This window comes from Scyliorhinus torazame, chromosome 2, assembly GCF_047496885.1.
Source record: "Scyliorhinus torazame isolate Kashiwa2021f chromosome 2, sScyTor2.1, whole genome shotgun sequence".
Classification (NCBI taxonomy): domain Eukaryota; kingdom Metazoa; phylum Chordata; class Chondrichthyes; order Carcharhiniformes; family Scyliorhinidae; genus Scyliorhinus; species Scyliorhinus torazame.
The window spans coordinates 120,675,231-120,695,073 of record NC_092708.1 but is presented as its reverse complement, the minus strand read 5'-3'; the positions used below and the strand labels follow the sequence as shown (position 1 = coordinate 120,695,073).

Sequence of the window (19,843 nt, the reverse complement as noted above, 5' to 3'; positions counted from 1 at the left end):
GACACGGGGAGAACGTGCAGACTCCACACAGAGAGTGACCCAAGCCGGGAATCGAACCTGGGACCCTGGAGCTGTGAAGCAACTGTGCGAAGCACTGTGTTACCGTGCCGCCCACAAAGGGATTTGAAGCCCTTTGAAATGTGCTTGGCTTTTGAGCCTCTGATACTTGTATTAGCTGTTGCTTTAAACACTTTTATCTGAGGCAACAGATGTGAGGGTAGGGTAAGGGAAAATGATTTTTCACTCTATTGCCTGGACTGCTCTTCAGCTTTCAGGCAGGTGGAGGGGTGTCTCTGATGAGGGTCCTGATGGGAGTTCTCAGTTGTGGGGGGTCAGTAGGAGTGTCAGTGGAGAGGGTGGTTGGGTATCCCTTGTGTGTACTTGCTGCGGGGGGCGTGACCCGCTCTTCCTGTGTTGGAGGAAAGGATGCTCCTATTTGTCAGTGGAGGGGAAGGGGGGCCTTTCAATGGACTTTGAGAGGCGCCTCAGTTATGCTCTGACCTCCTGGGCCACCTCGGGGTCCACCTGGGCATCAGGGCCACACTTGGGCAAACTTAGACCAAAGCCCCCCAGGTGGATTTCCCTCTCTGGGGTTCAGAAAGAAATGGGGGGCTTTGAGCCTGTTAATGACAATAACATTTATTTAAATGCTTGATTTGCAGCCTCCCAACAGCATGGGCAGGTAGCGGGCTGGGGCCGCCGGCGGGGGATCGGAGCATCGCAACGGGTTAGGCACCTAACGCCAAATCTGGGGCAGGATTCTCCAATCGCCGACGCCGAAACCGTGATCAGCGATCGGCGCTGTTTTACCAATGCTCCGCCCACTCAAAAACGGCGTACTCGAGGAGTACGTCGCACCTCGTTGGAACGGCCTCAGCGCATCACCTGATGCTCCGCCCCCGCAGAGCCGAGTCCCTGACGGCATGGGCGCGTGTCCTCTCACTTTTCGGGGACCCTGCGTGGCAGCTGCGGACTGTGTCCAGCGTCACCACAGCTGGGGGGGGGGGGGGGCCTTTCCATTGGCAGGGTGGCTTCGGCGGGGCTGGGAGGACTGATGGGGCAGTGGTCCGGAGGTGGGGAGGGGTGTTACAGTTTTCTGCGTCTGTACCAGCAGGTAAAGCCGAGAGCTTTACATGGTGCGGCTGCTAGCCCCCCACCAGACGGAGAATCAGTGCGGGGGCGGTGCTGACTTTTTGGTCGTAAAACTAGATGGCTCCTGCGGACATAGTTGCAGAATCGGAGAATCCAGCCCCTGTTTTTTCCTTGACACTCCATTCTCCGATCGGGAATTCTGATCAGAGCAGCGTTGAATGGAGAATCCACCCCGGTATTTCACCTTGTGGGACAAACTAGAACGAGAGACGGGATTCTTCGGTTGCTGATGCCGAAATCGCGTTCACCGATTGGCTGGAGAATCAGTTTGCGACTAAATCGGGGGCAGCGCCGCTTTTGCAATGCTCCGCCCTCTCCAAAGCTGCGTACTCGGAGAGTATGACGCGCGACGTAGCGAGGGCCTCAGGGCGTTGTCTGAGGCCCACCCCCAAATGCTCCGCTCCCGATCGGCCGAGTTCCCGATGGCGTCGGTCACTCATGGTCTCATCCGTCGGGAACTCGGCGTGGTGGCTGCAGACTCAGTCCAGCGCCGCCACAGTCGGGGGAGGGCCGATATGCGGGCAGGGGGGGACTTTGCCATAGTCTGGGGGCACTGTGAGGGGGTGGTCCGGGACGTACAAGCTGTTAAAGGGGGGCACTATTTCACAGGCCGGGTCTGCGAGCGGCCGGCGCCATGTTGCACGGCACAGCCGCTGCGGGCCGCCGCGGTGCGCATACGCGGCCACGACCCTGGCAATTCTCCGGACAATATCGGCAGCTAGAGCCGGGTGCTCTACTCTGCCTTGATGCTAGTCGTAAAACGCCACCGTTTCCACACGGGTGTGGGGCCATGGCTTCAAAATCGGAGAATCCTGCCCGAGGAGTTACTATTTAAAATGTGGGGCGGGATTCACCTTTGCCTGACGCCGATATCGTAATCGCCGATTGGGCGGAGAATTGACTCCGATGACCAAATCGGGACCTGCGCCGGTTTGATGCCGATCAGCCATGCTCAGCCCCCTCGGAAATGGCAAAACCGCGTTGCATGCCGCACGCTGTTGCAACGGCGTTAGCACGTCATCGGCAGCCCTCCCGTGATGCTCTGCCCCCGATGGGCTGAGTTCCCAACAGCGTGGGACGCGTGTGGTCTCAGTGGTCGGGAACCCGACGTTACGGCTGCAGACTGTGTCCAGCGCCACCACACTCGGCCGGGATCCGTGCTGCTGGCTGGGGTCTTCCGCATGGGATGGGGGGACTGGTGGGGGGCGGCCAGCGGGTGGCCTGTGGGCCACGGATGGCGGGTCAGGTCCGCGCACGTCCGGCATCATGTTATATGGCGCGACTGCTGCAGGGACCCATCTTTTTCGGCGCGGGAGCCGGGAGTTTCACCCGGCGCCACTGCTAGCCAATCAAAGGTCCCGGAATTGGTAAGAGGTTGGCGCCGATTTTTCCGTCATAGAACTCCCACAAATTCTCCGTTCGAGCCGGCACTTAGCCGCTGAAATAGAGAATCTAGTCCGAGGAGTCACCTATTAAAAAGGAGGAGATTGTTTTTCTCTCAGTGGGCCATGAATCTTTGGAACTCTCTTCCTCAAAAGGCAGTGGAAGCAGAGTCTTTAAATATTTTTAAGGTAGAGGGAGATAGATCTTGATAAGCAAGGGGGTGAAAGATTATCAGGGATAGGTGGGAACATGATCATGGTAGTACAGTGGTTAGCACTGTTGCTTCACAGCACTGGGGTCCCCGGTTCGATTCCCGTTTAAATGTTTAATTTGTGAGCAATACGTGTGTAAGAGCCAGACCTGGGAATTACAAGAAACAGGTACTTATGATACATGTAGCACCCAGGTTTCCAGACCACATTGTTGCTTTGTCCATTTCCTTTTCCTCTGCCTCTGCTGCACCATGGGCCTCCTTTTCATTCCACATTCTCCACTTTGTGTTGCAAGGTTACGCAATATGCAATACGCCATGATTATATTTGACAATCTGTTAGGCTATGGAGGAGTACCCTGCTTGAGATGTGCGGTCTTTGCTTCAGCAATAAATCTGATTGAGCCTTGCACCATTATTGTATTGATGTCCTGCTGCTATTTTGGATCCGCAGCCATAGCTCTACAAAGGAAAACCCTGGTCTCCAAGCAACCATTTTTTTCAGCCTGTAGGGAATTTTCTATCAATTTCAGCACTGTGGACTGCCGCATAATAAATATCTGATGGATGGGTCCTGGATTCAGACATTCATTTACATTGTGATGGTTCTGTATTCAGAAACCATTTGAAAATGAACGAAAATCCTTTTGATCAATGTAAATCATGAGATTGATGTGAAGATGAATTATTCCCAAGACTCTTAGGAACCATGAAATGCGGAAATATTCGATGCCCTAGCAAACCGGACCCCCTTTCCACAAGGAAATTGGTAACTCTCTTCCTCTTTCAGATATGAAGGAGAAACGTCAACCTCATCGCCTGGCGGGAATGGGACAACATGAAGTTAAAATAGTCAGGGGTACATTGTATCCAGCTCCCACTCAATCCCTGGCCACTGTCATCTTAAATTTGCAGCTTTTTTATACAGTCAAAGCATCTACGAGAATCAGGCAGGCAGCTGAGGAATGCATGCAAATTGTGTCCTATGATGTTATTCGGATCCAGATGCAATTTTAATAGGAAATAATGAAATGCCAAAAGTTTCACGATAACATTTCTTGTGCAGCATCATTTTCACTGCATGCATGTTATGCATATGTATGTGGGTTGTGCAACTGAGTTATGATCCATGCCATTAGTGGATAGCCCTGGTTGCCTAATATCCACATTTTGGTTTGTTGTGGTGGTTCAAATGCAGATGGCACATCAGAGTGACACAGAATGAAGGCACGATCACTGCTGCCAGGATACCACTGCAGACGATCATTTGGCCAGCTGCAGATTTCCTCTCAGTTGCACTGCCTCTCAGAGTAAATCTCAGAGTTATCAAGTGAGACCTGAAAAACTAAATGTGGCAGTCAATAGCACCCTGCACCATAGAGAAACCTGCAATCTTTGCAAGAGAGAATTAAATGTATTCAAGACTTTGGGAATGCAGAGGCTCAGTGACCTCTTTTATCTAACACTGAACGGCAATATGTGAGATGTTGCAAATATCATTTATTCCAGTCCGGAAGAAGCTTTTTAAAAAAAATATATTTATTAAAGTTTTTTAACACAATTTTTCTCCCTTACAAACAATAACCCCCTCCCCCCGTAAGAAAATAACAAGAAATCGCACAGAGCAAGATATATACATGGCAAAATGATATGTTTACATAGCTTTGTATACAGGCTCTCTCCCGCACGTGCCAGTTTCCCCAACCCTTCATGTTATCTCTTGCTCATCCACCCTGCCAGGCAATCCCCCATTCCACCCCCCCCCCCCACCCCCCACCCCCCTCCCAGGACGTCGTCCGCCCACCCCCCTAGGTTGCTGCTGCTGCTGACCGACCTTCCTCTAACGCTCCGCGAGATAGTCTAGGAACGGTTGCCGCTGCCTGTAGAACCCCTGCGCAGACCCTCTCAAGGCAAACTTAATCCTCTCCAGCTTTATGAACCCTGCCATGTTGTTTATCCAGGCCTCCACGCTGGGGGGCTTAGCCTCCTTCCACATTAGCAAGATCCTTCGCCGGGCTACTAGGGGCGCAAAGGCCAGAATGCCGGCCTCTTTCGCCTCCTGCACTCCCGGCTCGTCCACTACTCCAAATATTGCTAGCCCCAGCTTGGCTTGACCCGGACTTTCACCACCTGAGATATTGCTCCCGTCACTCCTCTCCAGAACCCCTCCAGTGCCGGGCATGACCAAAACATATGGACATGGTTCGCCGGACTTCCTGAACACCTTCCACATCTGTCCTCTACCCCAAAAAACCTACTCAACCTCGCCCCCGTCAAGTGCGCTCTGTGAATCACCTTAAATTGTATCAGGCTATGCCTGGCACACGAGGAAGAGGAATTAACCCTACCTAGGGCATCAGCCCACAGACCTTCCTCAAACTCCTCCCCCACCTCCTCCTCCCATTTACCCTTCAGCTCTTCTACCAGCGCTTCCCCCTCTTCTTTCATCTCCTGGTGTATTGCCGACACCTTGCCCTCCCTGACCCATACACCCGAGATCACCCTGTCTTGAATTTCTTGTGCCGGGAGCAACGGGAATTCCCTCACCTGTCGCCTCACAAACGCCCTCACCTGCATATATCTAAAGGCATTTCCCGGGGGTAACTCGAACTTCTCCTCCAGTGCCCCTAGGCTCGCAAACGTCCCGTCAATGAACAGGTCCCCCATTCTTCTAATCCCCACCCGATGCCAGCTCTGAAACCCCCCCCGTCCATCTTCCCCGGGACAAACCGGTGGTTACCCCTGATCGGGGACCACGCCAAGGCTCCCATTGCACCCCTGTGCCATCTCCACTGGCCCCAGATCCTTAACGTTGCCGCCACCACCGGGCTCGTGGTGTACCTTGTCGGCGAGAGCGGCAGCGGTGCCGTCACCAACGCCCCCAGGCTCGTTCCTTTACAGGACGCCATCTCCATCCTCTTCCATGCCACTCCCTCTCCCTCCATCACCCACTTGCGGATCATCGCCACATTTGCTGCCCAGTAGTAGCTCCCTAGGTTTGGCAGCGCCAACCCTCCTCGGTCCCTACTTCGTTCCAGGAACCCTCTCCTTACCCGCGGGGTCCTATTCGCCCACACAAACCCCATTATACTCCTACCTACTATCTTGAAAAAGGCCTTGGTGATCACGATGGGAAGGCACTGAAACAAAAACACAAACCTCGGAAGGACCACCATTTTGACCAACTGCACTCTACCTGCCAGCGAGAGCGGTAACATGTCCCATCTTTTGAAGTCCTCCTCCATTTGCTCCACCAACCTCATCAGATTCAGTTTATGTAGGACCCCCCAACTCCTGGCTATCTGGATCCCTAGATACCGAAAGCTCCCCTCCACCCTCCTCAGCGGTAGGTCCCCTATCCCTCTTTCTTGGTCCCCTGCCTGTAATACAAAGAGCTCACTCTTCCCTACATTGAGCTTATAGCCCGAAAACTCCCCAAACTCCCTTAGAGTCTGCAAGACCTCCACCATCCCCTCCATTGGATCCACCACGTACAGCAACAGGTCATCCGCATATAGCGACACCCGATGCTCTTCTCCCCCTCGGACCACCCCCCTCCATTTATTAGACTCCCTCAATGACATGGCCAAGGGTTCGATCGCCAATGCAAACAACAGGGGGGTCAGGGGGCACCCCTGCCTCGTTCCTCGGTACAGCCGAAAGTACTCCGACCTCCGCCGGTTCGTCACTACACTCGCTACCGGGGCTCTGTAAAGGAGCTTAACTCAACTGATAAACCCTCCCCCGAACCCAAACCTACGCAGCACCTCCCAGAGGTACTCCCACTCTACTCGGTCAAAGGCCTTCTCCGCGTCCATAGCTGCCACTATCTCCGCCTCTCCCTCCTCCGATGGCATCATTATCACGTTTAAGAGCCGCCGCACATTGGTGTTTAATTGCCTGCCCTTAACGAATCCCGTCTGGTCCTCGTGGATCACCCCCGGGACTCAGTCCTCGATCCACGTGGCCAGCACTTTTGCCAGCAACTTAGCATCCACGTTGAGGAGCGAGATCGGCCTGTATGATCCACATTGCAGTGGGTCCTTGTCCCGCTTTAGGATCAAAGAAATTGTCGCTTCCGACATTGTCGGGGGCAGTGTCCCCTCCTCTCTTGCCTCATTAAAGGTCATCACTAGTAGCGGGGCCAACAGGTCTACGTACTTCCTGTAGAACTCCACCGGGAACCCGTCCGGTCGCGGGGTCTTCCCCGCCTGCATACTCCCCAAACCCTTGCTCAGCTCCTCCAACTCAATTGGTGCCCCCAAACCAGCCACCTCTTGCTCCTCCACCCTCGGGAATCTCAGTTGGTCTAGGAATCGTCTCATCCCCTCTTCCCCCGCTGGGAGCTGGGATCTGTACAGCTCTTCATAGAAGGCCTTAAATACCTCGTTTATTTTCGTCGCACTCCGAACCGTGGCTCCCCTTCCATCTTTGACTCCCCCTATTTCCCTCGCTGCCATCCTCTTACAGAGTTGGTGTGCCAGCATCCGACTAGCCCTTTCCCCATACTCGTAGGTCGCCCCCTGCGCCTTCCTCCACTGTGCATCCGCCTTCCCTGTGGTCAACAGGTCAAACTCCGTCTGGAGCCGTCGTCTTTCCCCAAGTAATCTTTCCTCCGGGGCCTCTGTGTATCTCCTGTCCACTCTCAAAATCTCCCCCACTAACCTCTCCCTTTCCATGCCCTCTGTCTTCTCCCTATGAGCCCTGATGGAGATTAGCTCTCCCCTGATCACCGCCTTCAACGCCTCCCATACCACCCCCACTCGCACCTCCCCGTTGTCGTTGGCCTCCAAGTACCTTTCGATACACCCCCTCACCTTCCCACACACCACCTCGTCCGCCAGCAGTCCCACATCCAGCCGCCACAGCGGGCGTTGGTCCCTCTCCTCTCCCAGCTCCAGTTTCACCCAGTGCGGGGCGTGGTCCGAAACGGCTATGGCCGAATACTCCCTCGGGATGAGCGCCCTGCCCAGAACAAAAAAATCTATCCGGGAGTAGGCTTTGTGCACATGGGAGAAAAAATAAAATTCCCTGGCCTGCGGCCTTGCAAACCGCCATGGGTCCACTCCCCCCATCTGATTCATAAACCCCCTAAGCACCTTGGCTGCCGCCGGCCTCTTTCCAGTCCTTGATCTGGAGCGGTCCAGTGCTGGATCCAACACTGTATTGAAGTCCCCTGCCATTATCAGGCCTCCTATAACCAGGTCCGGAATGCGCCCCAACATGCGCTTCATGAATCCAGCATCATCCCAGTTCGGGGCGTATACATTTACCAACACCACCCACGTCCCTTGCAACCTACCGCTCACCATCAAATATCGCCCTCCATTATCCACTACGATAGTCGTGGCCTCAAATGACACCCGCTTTCCCACCAATATTGCCACCCTTCTATTCTTCGCGTCCAGTCCCGAGTGGAATACCTGTCCTACCCATCCCTTTCTTAACCTGATCTGGTCCGCCACCTTCAGGTGTGTCTCTTGGAGCATGACCACGTCTGCCTTCAGTCCCTTTAAGTGCGCGAACACTCAAGCCCTCTTCACCGGCCCATTCAGGCCCCTCACGTTCCACGTTATCAGCCGGATTGGAGGGGTTCTCACCCCCCCACCCCCAGCCAACTAGCCATCTCCTTTTCTGGGCCAGTCCCGTGTCCGCGCCTCCCTCACCCTCCAGTCCCCCAGCCGGGGGACCCCCGTCCCGACCACCTCTTCTGTGTCCCATTCCGTTTCGGTCAGTGCAGCAGCAACCTTTTTCCCCCCCACTTCCCCTCCCCTTCCCCGCCCCCGCTAGACCCCTGTCTAGCTTTTTTGCTCCCCCCATATCACTCCCGTAAGTCAGCTGACACCTGCTGACCCCTGCTTCCCCCACCGTCCCATTGACCTCCCCGTGTGGGAGTCTCCCAATCAATATGCGTTCCTTCGTTCCCCTTCCCGCCTTTCCAAAGCCTGCCCTGCCCCCTCTGGCGCGGCCTTGTCTCTCTCCCCCAGCCCATGTAACATTTCCTGCACGTGATTAACCCCCTATATACAACAACCATCACACATTAAACCTCTAACATCCCCCTCACCCTCACAAACCCTCAGTTTGAGTCCAACTTTTCGGTTTGTATGAAGGTCCACGCCTCTTCAGGCGTTTCGAAGTAATAGTGTTGGTCCTTGTATGTGACCCACAGTCGCGCTGGCTGCAGCATTCCGAATTTCACTCCTTTCCGGTACAACACCGCTTTGGCCCGGTTGAAACCCGCTCTCCGCTTTGCAACCTCCGTGCTCCAGTCCGGGTATATTCGGATCTCTGCATTGTCCCACTTACTGCTCTGCTCCTTCTTGGTCCATTTCAGGACCCTCTCTCTGTCCGTGAACCGGTGAAATCTCACCACCATCGCCCTTGGCGGCTCATTTGCCTTGGGCTTCCTCGCCAGCACCCGGTGTGCCCCGTCCAGCTCCAGCGCCCTCGAAGGGGCCTCTGCGCCCATCATCGCCCCGAGCATCGTGCTCGTGTGTGCCCCGGCATCGGCCCCCTCCACTCCTTCAGGGAGACCCAGGATCCGCAGATTCTTTCTCCTCGACCTGTTCTCCAGGTCTTCGAGTCTTCCCGTCCACCTCTTGTGTAGCGCCTCGTGCTCCTCCACTTTCACCGCCAGGCCCAAGATCGCGTCCTCATTCTCACTGACTCTTTTCTGTACCTCCTGGATCTTTACCTCGTGGGCCTTCTGGGTCATCCCTAGTCCTTCAATTGCCTACAGCATAGGCACCAGCATCTCCTTGCGCAGCTCCTCGAAGCAGCGCTTGATGAACTCCTGCAGCTCCGGCCCGCACTCCGCTTTGTCCCCGGCCGCCGCCATCTTGTTTTTTTCCCCTCGCTTCTCCCGCTGCTCCAATGCCGCTTTTTTGGCCGTTGCACTTCTGGTCCGGTCCATAAAAGTTGGAGGGGGACCTCGCTCTGCCTTTCCCCACGGGTTGTCTTCGAAAAAATTCCGTTGGGGCTCCTCTAACGAGCCCGAAAGTCCGTAATAGCGGGAGCTGCCGAATCGTGCGGCGTAGCTCCGCATAGCCGCAACCGGAAGTCAGTCCGGAAGAAGTTTGATGCATAATTGTTCATGGCCAGGATCACCTTCACATCCAGTAGCAATACTGCCCTTTAAGGCTGCAGTTGTGGTTGGAGCAGGTGGCACATTTCAATAGTATGTCTCTTTTGATGTGCAGAAGTCGGAAGCAATTTTTTTTGCTGATCGTCAGTATAGATGAATTGGTCCCTAAACACCCTGAACAGATTAGGTTTTCTGCTGAGAGTCATTCTTCCAAATCTCCTCCTCCCTCTTCCAACAACTTGTCCTGCTCTGTGTGCCCCCTAATCATTCTCCCTGTCATGCTGTATTCCAATGAGAATATACACCACTGCACCCATGTACCAAATTCCTGATGTCAGGACCACGTTCTTTGGCACATGGGCAGCATGGCGGCACAATGCATGGCACTGCTGCCTTACAGCTCCAGGGACCCAGGTTCAATTCCGACCTCGGATGACTGTGTGGAGTTTGCACTTTCTCTATGTGCCCGCGTGGGTTTCCTCCGGGTGCTCCAGTTGCCTCCTACTGTCCAAAGATGGGCAGGTTAGATGGATTGGCCATGCTAAATTGCTGCTTAGTGGCCAAAAGGTTAGGTGGCGTTATTGGCTTACGGGGATAAGATGGAAACGTCGGCTTAAGTAGGGTGTTCTTTCCGAGCACCAGTTCAGACGCGATGGGCCAAATGGCCTCCTTCTGCACTGTAAATTCTATATCAAAATGGCAGAGCTGATGTCAAATCAGCACTACACACTGATTGGTATCACAGTCTGTCTATTATACATACTTCCAGCAGATGCTCCTTGCACATGTGTTGATGACTTCAACAAAATGGTATCTGGAGTCTGCGGCACTCTGCAGATATCTAATTGGTGCCAAAATGGCACTCAGAGTGCTGGAAAGTTGGGTGCCAAGGAGGCAAATTTCATGGCCAGTGCAACTGAACAAAACACTCCTTTTACCTGTTGATTGGCTGTTTCTGACACTTTAACATCCAAGGATCCAGCAAGTACAGCGTACCAACTTGTCCCAATGTCTCCTTGTCGAAACACTACGAAGCAAAAATACAGAAATATTGTAAAACGTGATATGAAAATGTTCCCACAAACCCTTACTAACCAATTTCTACACACAGAATTATTTTTAAAACATTTCATGCACTAATATGACACTCCATGGTTCCAGGCAGTCTTTTCCCCAATCACATAATTCATTTACAAATAGAAATGTATGGTCCCCTCATGAGGGAGCTGGACATCGCAGATAGGGAGAAACTGTTCCCATTCATAAAAGGATCAAGAAGCAAATGTGGGTCTGAGAAAAAACCTTTTCACACAAGTGGTTTGGGTCTGGAATGCACTGCCTGGAAGGAAGTGTGGTGGAGGCAGTTTAAACTGAGGCATTCAAGAGGGCGCTGGATGATTATTTGAAGAGAAACAATGTGCAGGGATGCTGTGAAAAGGCAGAGAATGGCAATAAGTCATGATGCTTGTTTGGAGAGCCCATGCAAACACGATGGAACAAATGGCCTCGTTCTGCACCATAACAATTCTGTGATTCGAGCACAGCAGGAGGCTGTGCTGCTATCGTGTTCAGCTGTCTTTGCTATCACAGTCCAAAATCTCACTGCTCTGAAATCTTCCATGCTTCAAATATTGATCGACTCTTCCTCGTTCTATAAAAGATGAAAATCAGGAACTTTTCTTATTTTGTGTGAATCCTTGCAGATTGTTCAAGAGCACTAAACTGACAGGGCCTCGGCCCCCAGAGGAACCACACAGAGGAGTAAAACCAGAAGCTTACAGGTTATGCTAGAAAACTAGAGGCTTAGCAGTTTCAAAATAGTGGCACATTCCAAAAATGAACACCTTGGGACGGATGTTTTGTGTCTTGATGCAGGTGGGAATGGGATTGACAATGACAAGAACTTAAAAGTTTTTTGCAGTGATTTCGAATTTGCAGGGCCTTTCTGCCCCCACTCCAGTTTTGTGTGGCCTTTTCACAGGGCAGGATGACCTTGGTTTGAGACTCTGCACCCACCTCTTCTGAGGTCGGCGTCATCTTTGTTAGACTTATAGGAAATTTGAATTGCTCGTCCCTCCTTATTTTCCTTTGCTGGTGCTTGGTTTAGAAACCGTAATAAAACCTGTCATGTTGGAGAGTTTGTGACCACTGAGGAAAGGCTGTGGGATGTCTGGAACATTCTGACACGTTATTGTTAAAAGTGTTGTTATAAGCTGCCTGATTACTACTGGCTGGGGACTATTGCCTATCCCACAATTCTTAGTGAGTATGAGCTTCCCCAATGAGGGGTGGAGAAATCATTAGCAGAGTCAGCTGCATAAATAGTGCTGGCCAGTGTGGAACCAGCGAGAGAGGAGAGAGCAGTGGTGGTGGACTGCTGCTGTTGCATATATGTAACGACGAGGGTTAAAGTGGATAGCTGTCTAAGCTGCCGAAGCCACCTCCCTGGATTTTTGTTGGACACAGGTTGGAAGTTTTTTTTCTGTTAAACCATGCCTCTTTACGGACGTTTGAATGTCTTTGATGCTGCGCTGGAAAGTTGGAACCAGTACGCACAACGGATGTGTTACTATTTCCAGATGAATAATGTCATCAAAAACGAGCGCCAGGTGGTCATTTTGCTCACCGCCTGTGGACCGCATATGTTTGGGGTGATTAGGAGCCTTACGTACCCAGCTGTGCCAGACAGCAAGATGTTTGATGAACTTGTGGGGCAACATTTTAACCCAACCCCGCCCACGATAGTCCAGCATTACCGGTTTAGTACCGTAGAGAGGACCCCGGGAGAATCCCTTGCAGAGTTTCCATCCAGGCTGCGCAGGATTGCAGAGTACTGTGACTATGGTGAGACCTTGACAGAAATGTTACCTGACCGTTTGGTTTGCGGCCACCCAGAGAAAGTTGTTAGCCGAGCCGACGTTGAGTTTTCAACAAGCCATTCAGATAACGTTGTCCCGAGAGAGCATAGAAGGGAGCGTGCAGGAGCTACAGGGAATGGAGGTGCATGCCTTGGGGCGCAACCCCTTCTGTCCAAAAGCGTCTCCCTGCTTTTGGGCGGGACGGGGAGCGGATCGAAGCCAGTGGCCGCCGAATGTTCCTCCCCAAAGGGAGCCTTCTCCAGAACCGATGGATGAGGAACCATGTCAGTGTCAGACTTGTGGGCACCGACTCCGTCGTGGATGCCGGTCCTGGGGGTGTTAGAGGTGCCATCGTTCCGACAGGAACTGGGTACAGCCCAGGGGCCGTACCTTCCATTTGAATGAACCTGTGGGGACTGCTCCCGAGGATTTGGAGACGGAGGACGACTGTATGCAGCTGCATTGTGTGGCAGCTCCCTGTGTGGCCCCCATTAAGGTGACGGTACGGGCCAATGGTCACCCGCTTGAGATGGAGTTGGACACTGGTGCAGCGGTCTCCGTGATTGCCCAGAGGACATACGACCACATCAACTAGGGTGTACAGACCCTTGCCTTGACCAATACACAGGCCAAGTTGGTCACCCAAATGGGGGAACCATTGGACATTGCTGGAACTATGATGACCCCTGTTCTTTATGGATGCCAGGAGGGGCGGTTCCCGCTTATCGTGGCGTGCGACCACGGGCCCAGCCTGTTGGGTCGGGACTGGTTGCTCCATTTGCAGCTGCAGTGGCAGCACATCCTTCAAACAGGTTCTGGAGGGTTGACGGAGGTACTAGGACGGCACCCAGATGTATTCCAGCCCGGTTTGGGGAAGATAAAAGGGGCCGTAGCCTGTATCCAGGTTGAACCAGGATATTTCTGGGCGCGCCCGGTGCCTTGCGCCTTGCTCGAGAAGATAGAAGTGGAGCTCACTCGTTTGGAGTCCTTGGGTATTATCAGGCCCGTCCGTTTCGCTGACTGGGCAGCGCCAGTTGTACCGGTAATGAAGCTGATGCCACGCTTCGCTTGTGCGGTGATTATAAACGTACAGTGAATACCGCTTCCTGGCTCAACCGATACCCAGTGCCCCGTATAGAAGCTCTCTACGCGAAGCTTGCAGGCGGACTCTCATTCACAAAATTAGATAAGAGTCACGCCTACCTACATTTGGAGCTGGACCTTGCCTCCCGGCCTTATGTAACTATTAATACACATGGGGGCCTGTATGAATATACACAGTTGCCCTTTGGAGTATCCTCTGCCTGCGCTATCTTTCAACGCGTCATGGAGGGCACCTTGAGAAACCATGTGTCGCTGTTTACCTAGATGACGTTTTGATTACGGGGAAGTCGGAGAGGAACATTTGGAGGCTGTCCTTAGATGCTTCTCAGAGGCTGGAGTCCGTTTATGTCATACAACGTGTGTCCTTCAGGCGAAGGAAGTTGTCTACCTGGGTTACCCTGTAGCAATTCAACAGGACCCCATCCCGACTGACACTTTGCTTCTTCGTTCTTTTCTTGGCCTCGTAAACTATTACGAGAAGTTCCTCCCCAATCTGGCAACAACGCTGGCCCCGTTGCACCTTCTGTTAAAGAAGAATCACACCTGGGTTTGGGGTCAGCCGCAAGAAACTGCTTTCCGACGGGTAAAACAATAATTGTCGTCATCTGGGTTACTAACCCATTATGATCCTGAAAAGCCTTTGCTCATCACGTGTGAGACATCCCCATTTGGTATTGGGGCCGTCCTGTCCCACAAGAAGCAGAACGGAGCCGAGCGGCCGATAGCTTTCACTTCCCGCACATTGACTGCAGCGGAAAAGAAATACACGCAGTTCGAGAAGGAGGGCCTGCGGTGGTCTTTGTGGTGAAACGCTTCCACCAGTATGTGTATGGCCGCCACTTCACTATCGTGACTGATCATAAGCTTCTGCTGGGACTTTTCAGAGAGGGTAAGCCAATTCCGCCCATTACTTCCGCACGGATCCAGCGCTGGGCTCTGTTGTTCGCTGCCTACGAGTATCCTCTGGAGCACAAACCAGGGACCCAGATAGCGAATGCCGATGCACTGAGCCAATTGCCTTTGTCGACCGGCCCCATGTCTGTTAAGTAATGGGTTAAGAGACATTGCAATTAGTTGTCTCATTTATGTTAAGTATCCATTAATTGACACTGATATGTAAAGGGGCTTCAGGTGGCCTCTGTCAGGTGATGTATAGTGAGAGTTTTGTGCAAAGGCTGTTGGAATGAAATAAATGTGTATTTGTGAAAAAGGAACAGAACTTTAAACTCTTCATATCACAGCAAATAAAACGTCTAACAATTGGTAGCAGAGGATGGTTGCTGTGTAAATGTGAAGGGTTGAAAGATACAACTTTTCCAGATCAAACCAAGGAGTGAGTGAGAAAAGAAAAGAAAAAAGGGATATATGGCTGAACCGAGGATAAAGATGTCTGGATATGACTATCCTCCCTTATTTTCTGAAAGGGAATCATACGACCAATGGAGAAGTGCAGTAGTTATGTGGACTGAGGTAACTGCTTTGGGAAAGAGAAAACAAGGTATGGCATTGGCTCTTTCTCTACCATATGGCAGTAAAATCCGAAACAAAGTGCTTTCTGAGCTGGAATTGGAAGAGTTAGACTCAGAAGAAGGTCTGGAGACTTTATTACATTATATGGATAAGATTTCTAAGAAGGGTGATTTGTTAAGTGCGTATGAAGTATGGTCGGATTTTGATAAGTTCTAGAAAATGGAGGATATCTCCATGGAAGACTATATAATGGAATTTGGCAGACTATATAAAAGGCTGCAGAAACACAACCTGGAATTTACACAGTCTGTGTTGGCCTTTAAATTACTTGACTGTGCTAGAGTGAGCAACATGGATAGGCTCCTGGTTTTGACAGGAGTTCAGTTTACTGATAAGGATACCTTATTCGAACAGATGACAAAGGCTTTACAAATGTTTCTGGGGAAACATTCGATTCCAATGGCTCTGATGACCCAAATAGGTCAGCCTGCAATAAGGCAGAATATGGAAGATGCACTACTAACAGGATGGCGAAACCGTATGGCTACGAACAGGGCTCAAGACTATAGAAGGAGACCGAGACAAGGAAATTATGGAGACAGAAACCCAGTTAGAACCTACAATAGGAAGGTGAACCCCAGAAATGCACGGGCATGATAAATCGATGTTTTCGATGTGACTCTCAATACCATTATGCTTTCAACTGTCCAACTCGTTTGATAGAGTGTTTGAAGCGACACATGACACGGAAGAGTCAGAAGAGGAAAAAGATAGTGACCAGAAAGAAGGCATTGTCCTATTGACAAGCAGTTTTACGCCGGTAATGAGGGTGTTGGTTGCAGAATCCTTCAACTGTGCTGTATTGGACAATGGCTGCACATCTATTGTGTGTGTGGAATTGACTGGTTTAAATGTTCCCTGGACTTTTTGAATGCTGAAAATCGTAACCAGGTTAAGGAATTTAAAATTCCACAAGTTTCAGGTTTGGGGATGATAATACTCTGAAGTCGCTGAAAAGAGTGGTGATCCCTTGCAATATTGCCGGAGTGAATCATTTCATTAGCACGGATGTTGTATCAAGTGAGATACCTTTGCTTCTGAGCAGACCGTCGATGAAGGAAGCACGCATGAAACTGGATACAGAACACGATAAGGCAACAGTTTTTGGAAAGGCGGTGGACTTACAATTTACACAGTCGGGACACTATTGTATTCCATTACTGACAAATAATATTTCAAGTAGAGTGGTTAAGGGTGTGTTAATGGCAGTTGAAAATGGGACTTTAGCTGATAAAAAGCTTGTGGTATTAAAACTGCATAGGCAATTTGCACATCCGTCTCCTCGGAGGCTGAAAATTTTATTAAAGGATGCAGGGGTAAGGGATGACGACTGTACTAAACTGATAGAACAGGTTAGTGACCACTGTGAAGTTTGTAGGAAGTACAGAAGGACACCAGCACGACCGATAGTAACCCTACCTTTGGCCAGGGATTTTAATGACATTGTGGCCAAGGACCTTAAGATCTGGGATAAAGCAAATAATATATTTATTTTGCATTTTGTAGATTTAGCAACCAGATTTAGTCAATCAACGATTGTACGAAGTAAAGAAAAGAGAGTAATTCTGGATCAAATCGTGGAAAAATGGATAGGGACAGGAATGGGTCCACCGGCAAAATTCCTTCCGGACAATGGGGGAGAATTTGCTAATGATGAGTTTAGGGATATGTGTGGAAACATGAATATCAGAAGTTATGAATACGGCGGCAGAAAGCCCATTTAGTAATGGTGTCTGTGAAAGAAATCATGCTGTCATCCATGACATGCTTGGGAAAATTTGGGCAGATCGGCCAAATTGCAGGCTAAATTCAGCTTTAGCATAGGCTGTACATGAAGAGAATTCACTGCAGATGGTTGGGGGCTATAGTCCTTATCAATTAGTGTTTGGTAGAAATCCGAAAATTCCGTCCATTTTGGATGACCAGCCTCCAGCTTGGGAGGGGACTACAATTAGTCCTGGTTTTGCTGAACATTTAAATGCATTACATAGCAGTAGAAAAGCTGTTTTGGAAGCAGAAGTCTCTGAAAAAAATCGCAGAGCTTTAAGACATAACGTACGGCCATCAGATGCCGTTTTTCAGCAAGGAGGCATGGTATAATATAAGAGGGACAATTCTAATGAATGGAAAGGCCCAGGGAAGATCATAGGCATTGATGGCAAAACAATTATTTTGCAACATGGTAATCAAACTGTCAGGGTACATTCATCAAGGATAATGGGTACAGATTACAAATTTTCAAATTTAGACAGAGCAGACAGACATGACGAGGAACCAGAGTCATCTGGTACACATGTGTTACAGAACTATGAGGACCAATTAACTGATATAGACAGGGTTTCTATAGAGGAACACAACACTTCTGATGAATTAGAACAGGCCATTTTTCCGAAAGGGCAACTGCCAAAGGTTGGTACAAAAGTGACACACTTGCCTGAAGGGTCTAGTCAATGGAAGGATGCAACTGTTATTAGTAGAGCAGGGAAGGCCACTGGAAAGTATAAACATTGGTTGAATGTACAGCATTCAGGGGAAGGAGTCAAGACAATGGATTGGGAAAACGAAGTTCAAAAATGGAGGGCACAGAAACACAGTGCCAGTTCAGATAGTACATCGGATAGTGAATAGGTCCGCAGGAAAAGGTCGAGAACTATTGAAAGGACATCCCACAGCAGAAGGGAAAGATCAAGCAGTAGCAGTACCGAACGAGATACCAGGCGGGAGAGGGGACGTAGTTTATCAAGATCTCGGAACATGAGTAAGACTACGAATACTAATAGGAGTAGAAGCCCACATGCACGTGAGATTTTGGTGGCTTCAAATAAATTAGATGAAAAAGTTATCAAAGAAGCTAAACAGCAAGAATTGCATAGTTGGAGTGAATTTGGGGTATACACGGAAGTACCGGATAGGGGACAAAGAGCTCTATCCCACAGATGGATTTGCAAGGAAAAGGTTCTTCCGGATGGAACTTATAAGGCAAAGGCCAGGCTTGTGGCAAAGGGATTTGAAGAAAACTTAGAAGATCAGGATTTAAGGGGAGATTCACCTTCAGCAGGAAATGTTATTTTAAAGATCTTCTTGGCTCTATTAGCCACAAAGGCATGGGAATGCAAATCTATAGATATAAAAGCTGACTTTTTGCAGGGGCATCAGCTCCAGAGAGACATTTTTCTCCGTCCTCCTAAAGAAGCAGCTAACACAGAAGGGGTACTCTGGAAGTTGAACAAATGTGTATACGGATTAAATGATGCATCTAGAGTCTGGTATTTTTCGGTAAGGTCAGTTGTTAAATTTAGGCTGTTGCCAGTTGAAAGCAGATCCTGAAATGTTTTACTGGCACTATAAAGGAAATCTTTCTGGCGTTTTTATGATGCATGTCGATGATTTTTTGTGGGGTGGGACTAGTGATTTTGAAGCTATTGTAATCTCTGGTTTCAGGAAAGAATTCAGGGTTGGAAGTCAGGCTTCCGGTGCATTTAAATATATTGGACTGGAAATTGGACAGACTAAGTTAGGGGCAACTTTACATCAGCAATCTTATTTGGAAAGCATCAGCCCAATAGAAATTAGTCGTGGCCGAGTTTCACAAAAAGACGCAATGGTTTCAAAGATAGGAAAAGAGCAACTGCGAAGTTTAATTGGGCAACTGAACTGGTTAGGTAGACAGACTAGACCGGACGTGAGTTTTGATGTCTTAGAGTTGAGTACAAAAATGAATGATCCCAAAGTGGAAGACATAATAAGAGCAAATAAAGCGTGGCCAAACTAAAAATGCAGGAGTGTTTTGAAGTTCCCAGTTTTAGGTGACGGTAGGCACTTGAAACTCATAGCTTATTGTGATGCGTCCTATGCAAATTTATGTGATGGGGTTTCAAGCGCAGAAGGTTTAATAATTTTCCTTTTGGGCAACAATGGTAAATGTTGCCCGCTTGTGTGGGAAACAAAGAAAATAAGGAGAGTGGTAAAAAGCACTTTGGCTGCTGAGACGTTAAGCCTTGTAGAGGCGGTGGATATGGCCTTTTATGTAAGTATGATATTGACAGAAATTAGGGGATTTGGCTGATATACCTTTTGACTGTCACATTGACAATAAATCCCTGTGGGAAAATGTGCACTCTACAAAAAGTGTCAATGAAAAGAGGTTAGGGATAGACATCGCAAGTTTGAAGCAGATGTTGGACAGAGGGGAAATAACAAAAATTAAATGGGTCGACAGGAGCTGTCAACTGTCAGACTGGTTTACGTAAAGAGGGGCGAGTTCACAGAAAATTTTGGATATTGTTAATGAAGGGCGCTTGTTTCTGTGACTGGTTTTTTTTCTTTCTCGTCCAAAAAAAAAAGGGGGGGAAATCATGCGTTTGTTTTTGAGTTTCTTGAAATTTAGTTTTCACCTAATTATTATTTTTTTCTCCAAGGAAGGGGAGACTGTTAAGTAATGGGTTAAGAGACATTGCAATTAGTTGTCTCATTTATGTTAAGTATCCATTAATTGACACTGATATGTAAAGGGGCTTC

General features: G+C 49.9%; 1 protein-coding gene across 4 annotated transcripts in view; it reads right to left on the bottom strand.

The window, feature by feature from the left end:
- Positions 1-19,843, bottom strand: part of rapgef4a (Rap guanine nucleotide exchange factor 4a) — a 631,693-nt gene that overhangs the window by 477,294 nt on the left and 134,556 nt on the right. For all 4 annotated transcript variants that reach the window (XM_072476111.1, XM_072476137.1, XM_072476128.1 and 1 more), the window contains exon 3: positions 10,772-10,860. In XM_072476111.1, coding sequence (XP_072332212.1) covers positions 10,772-10,860 — 89 coding nt within the window. The remainder of the gene's footprint in view (positions 1-10,771; positions 10,861-19,843) is intronic.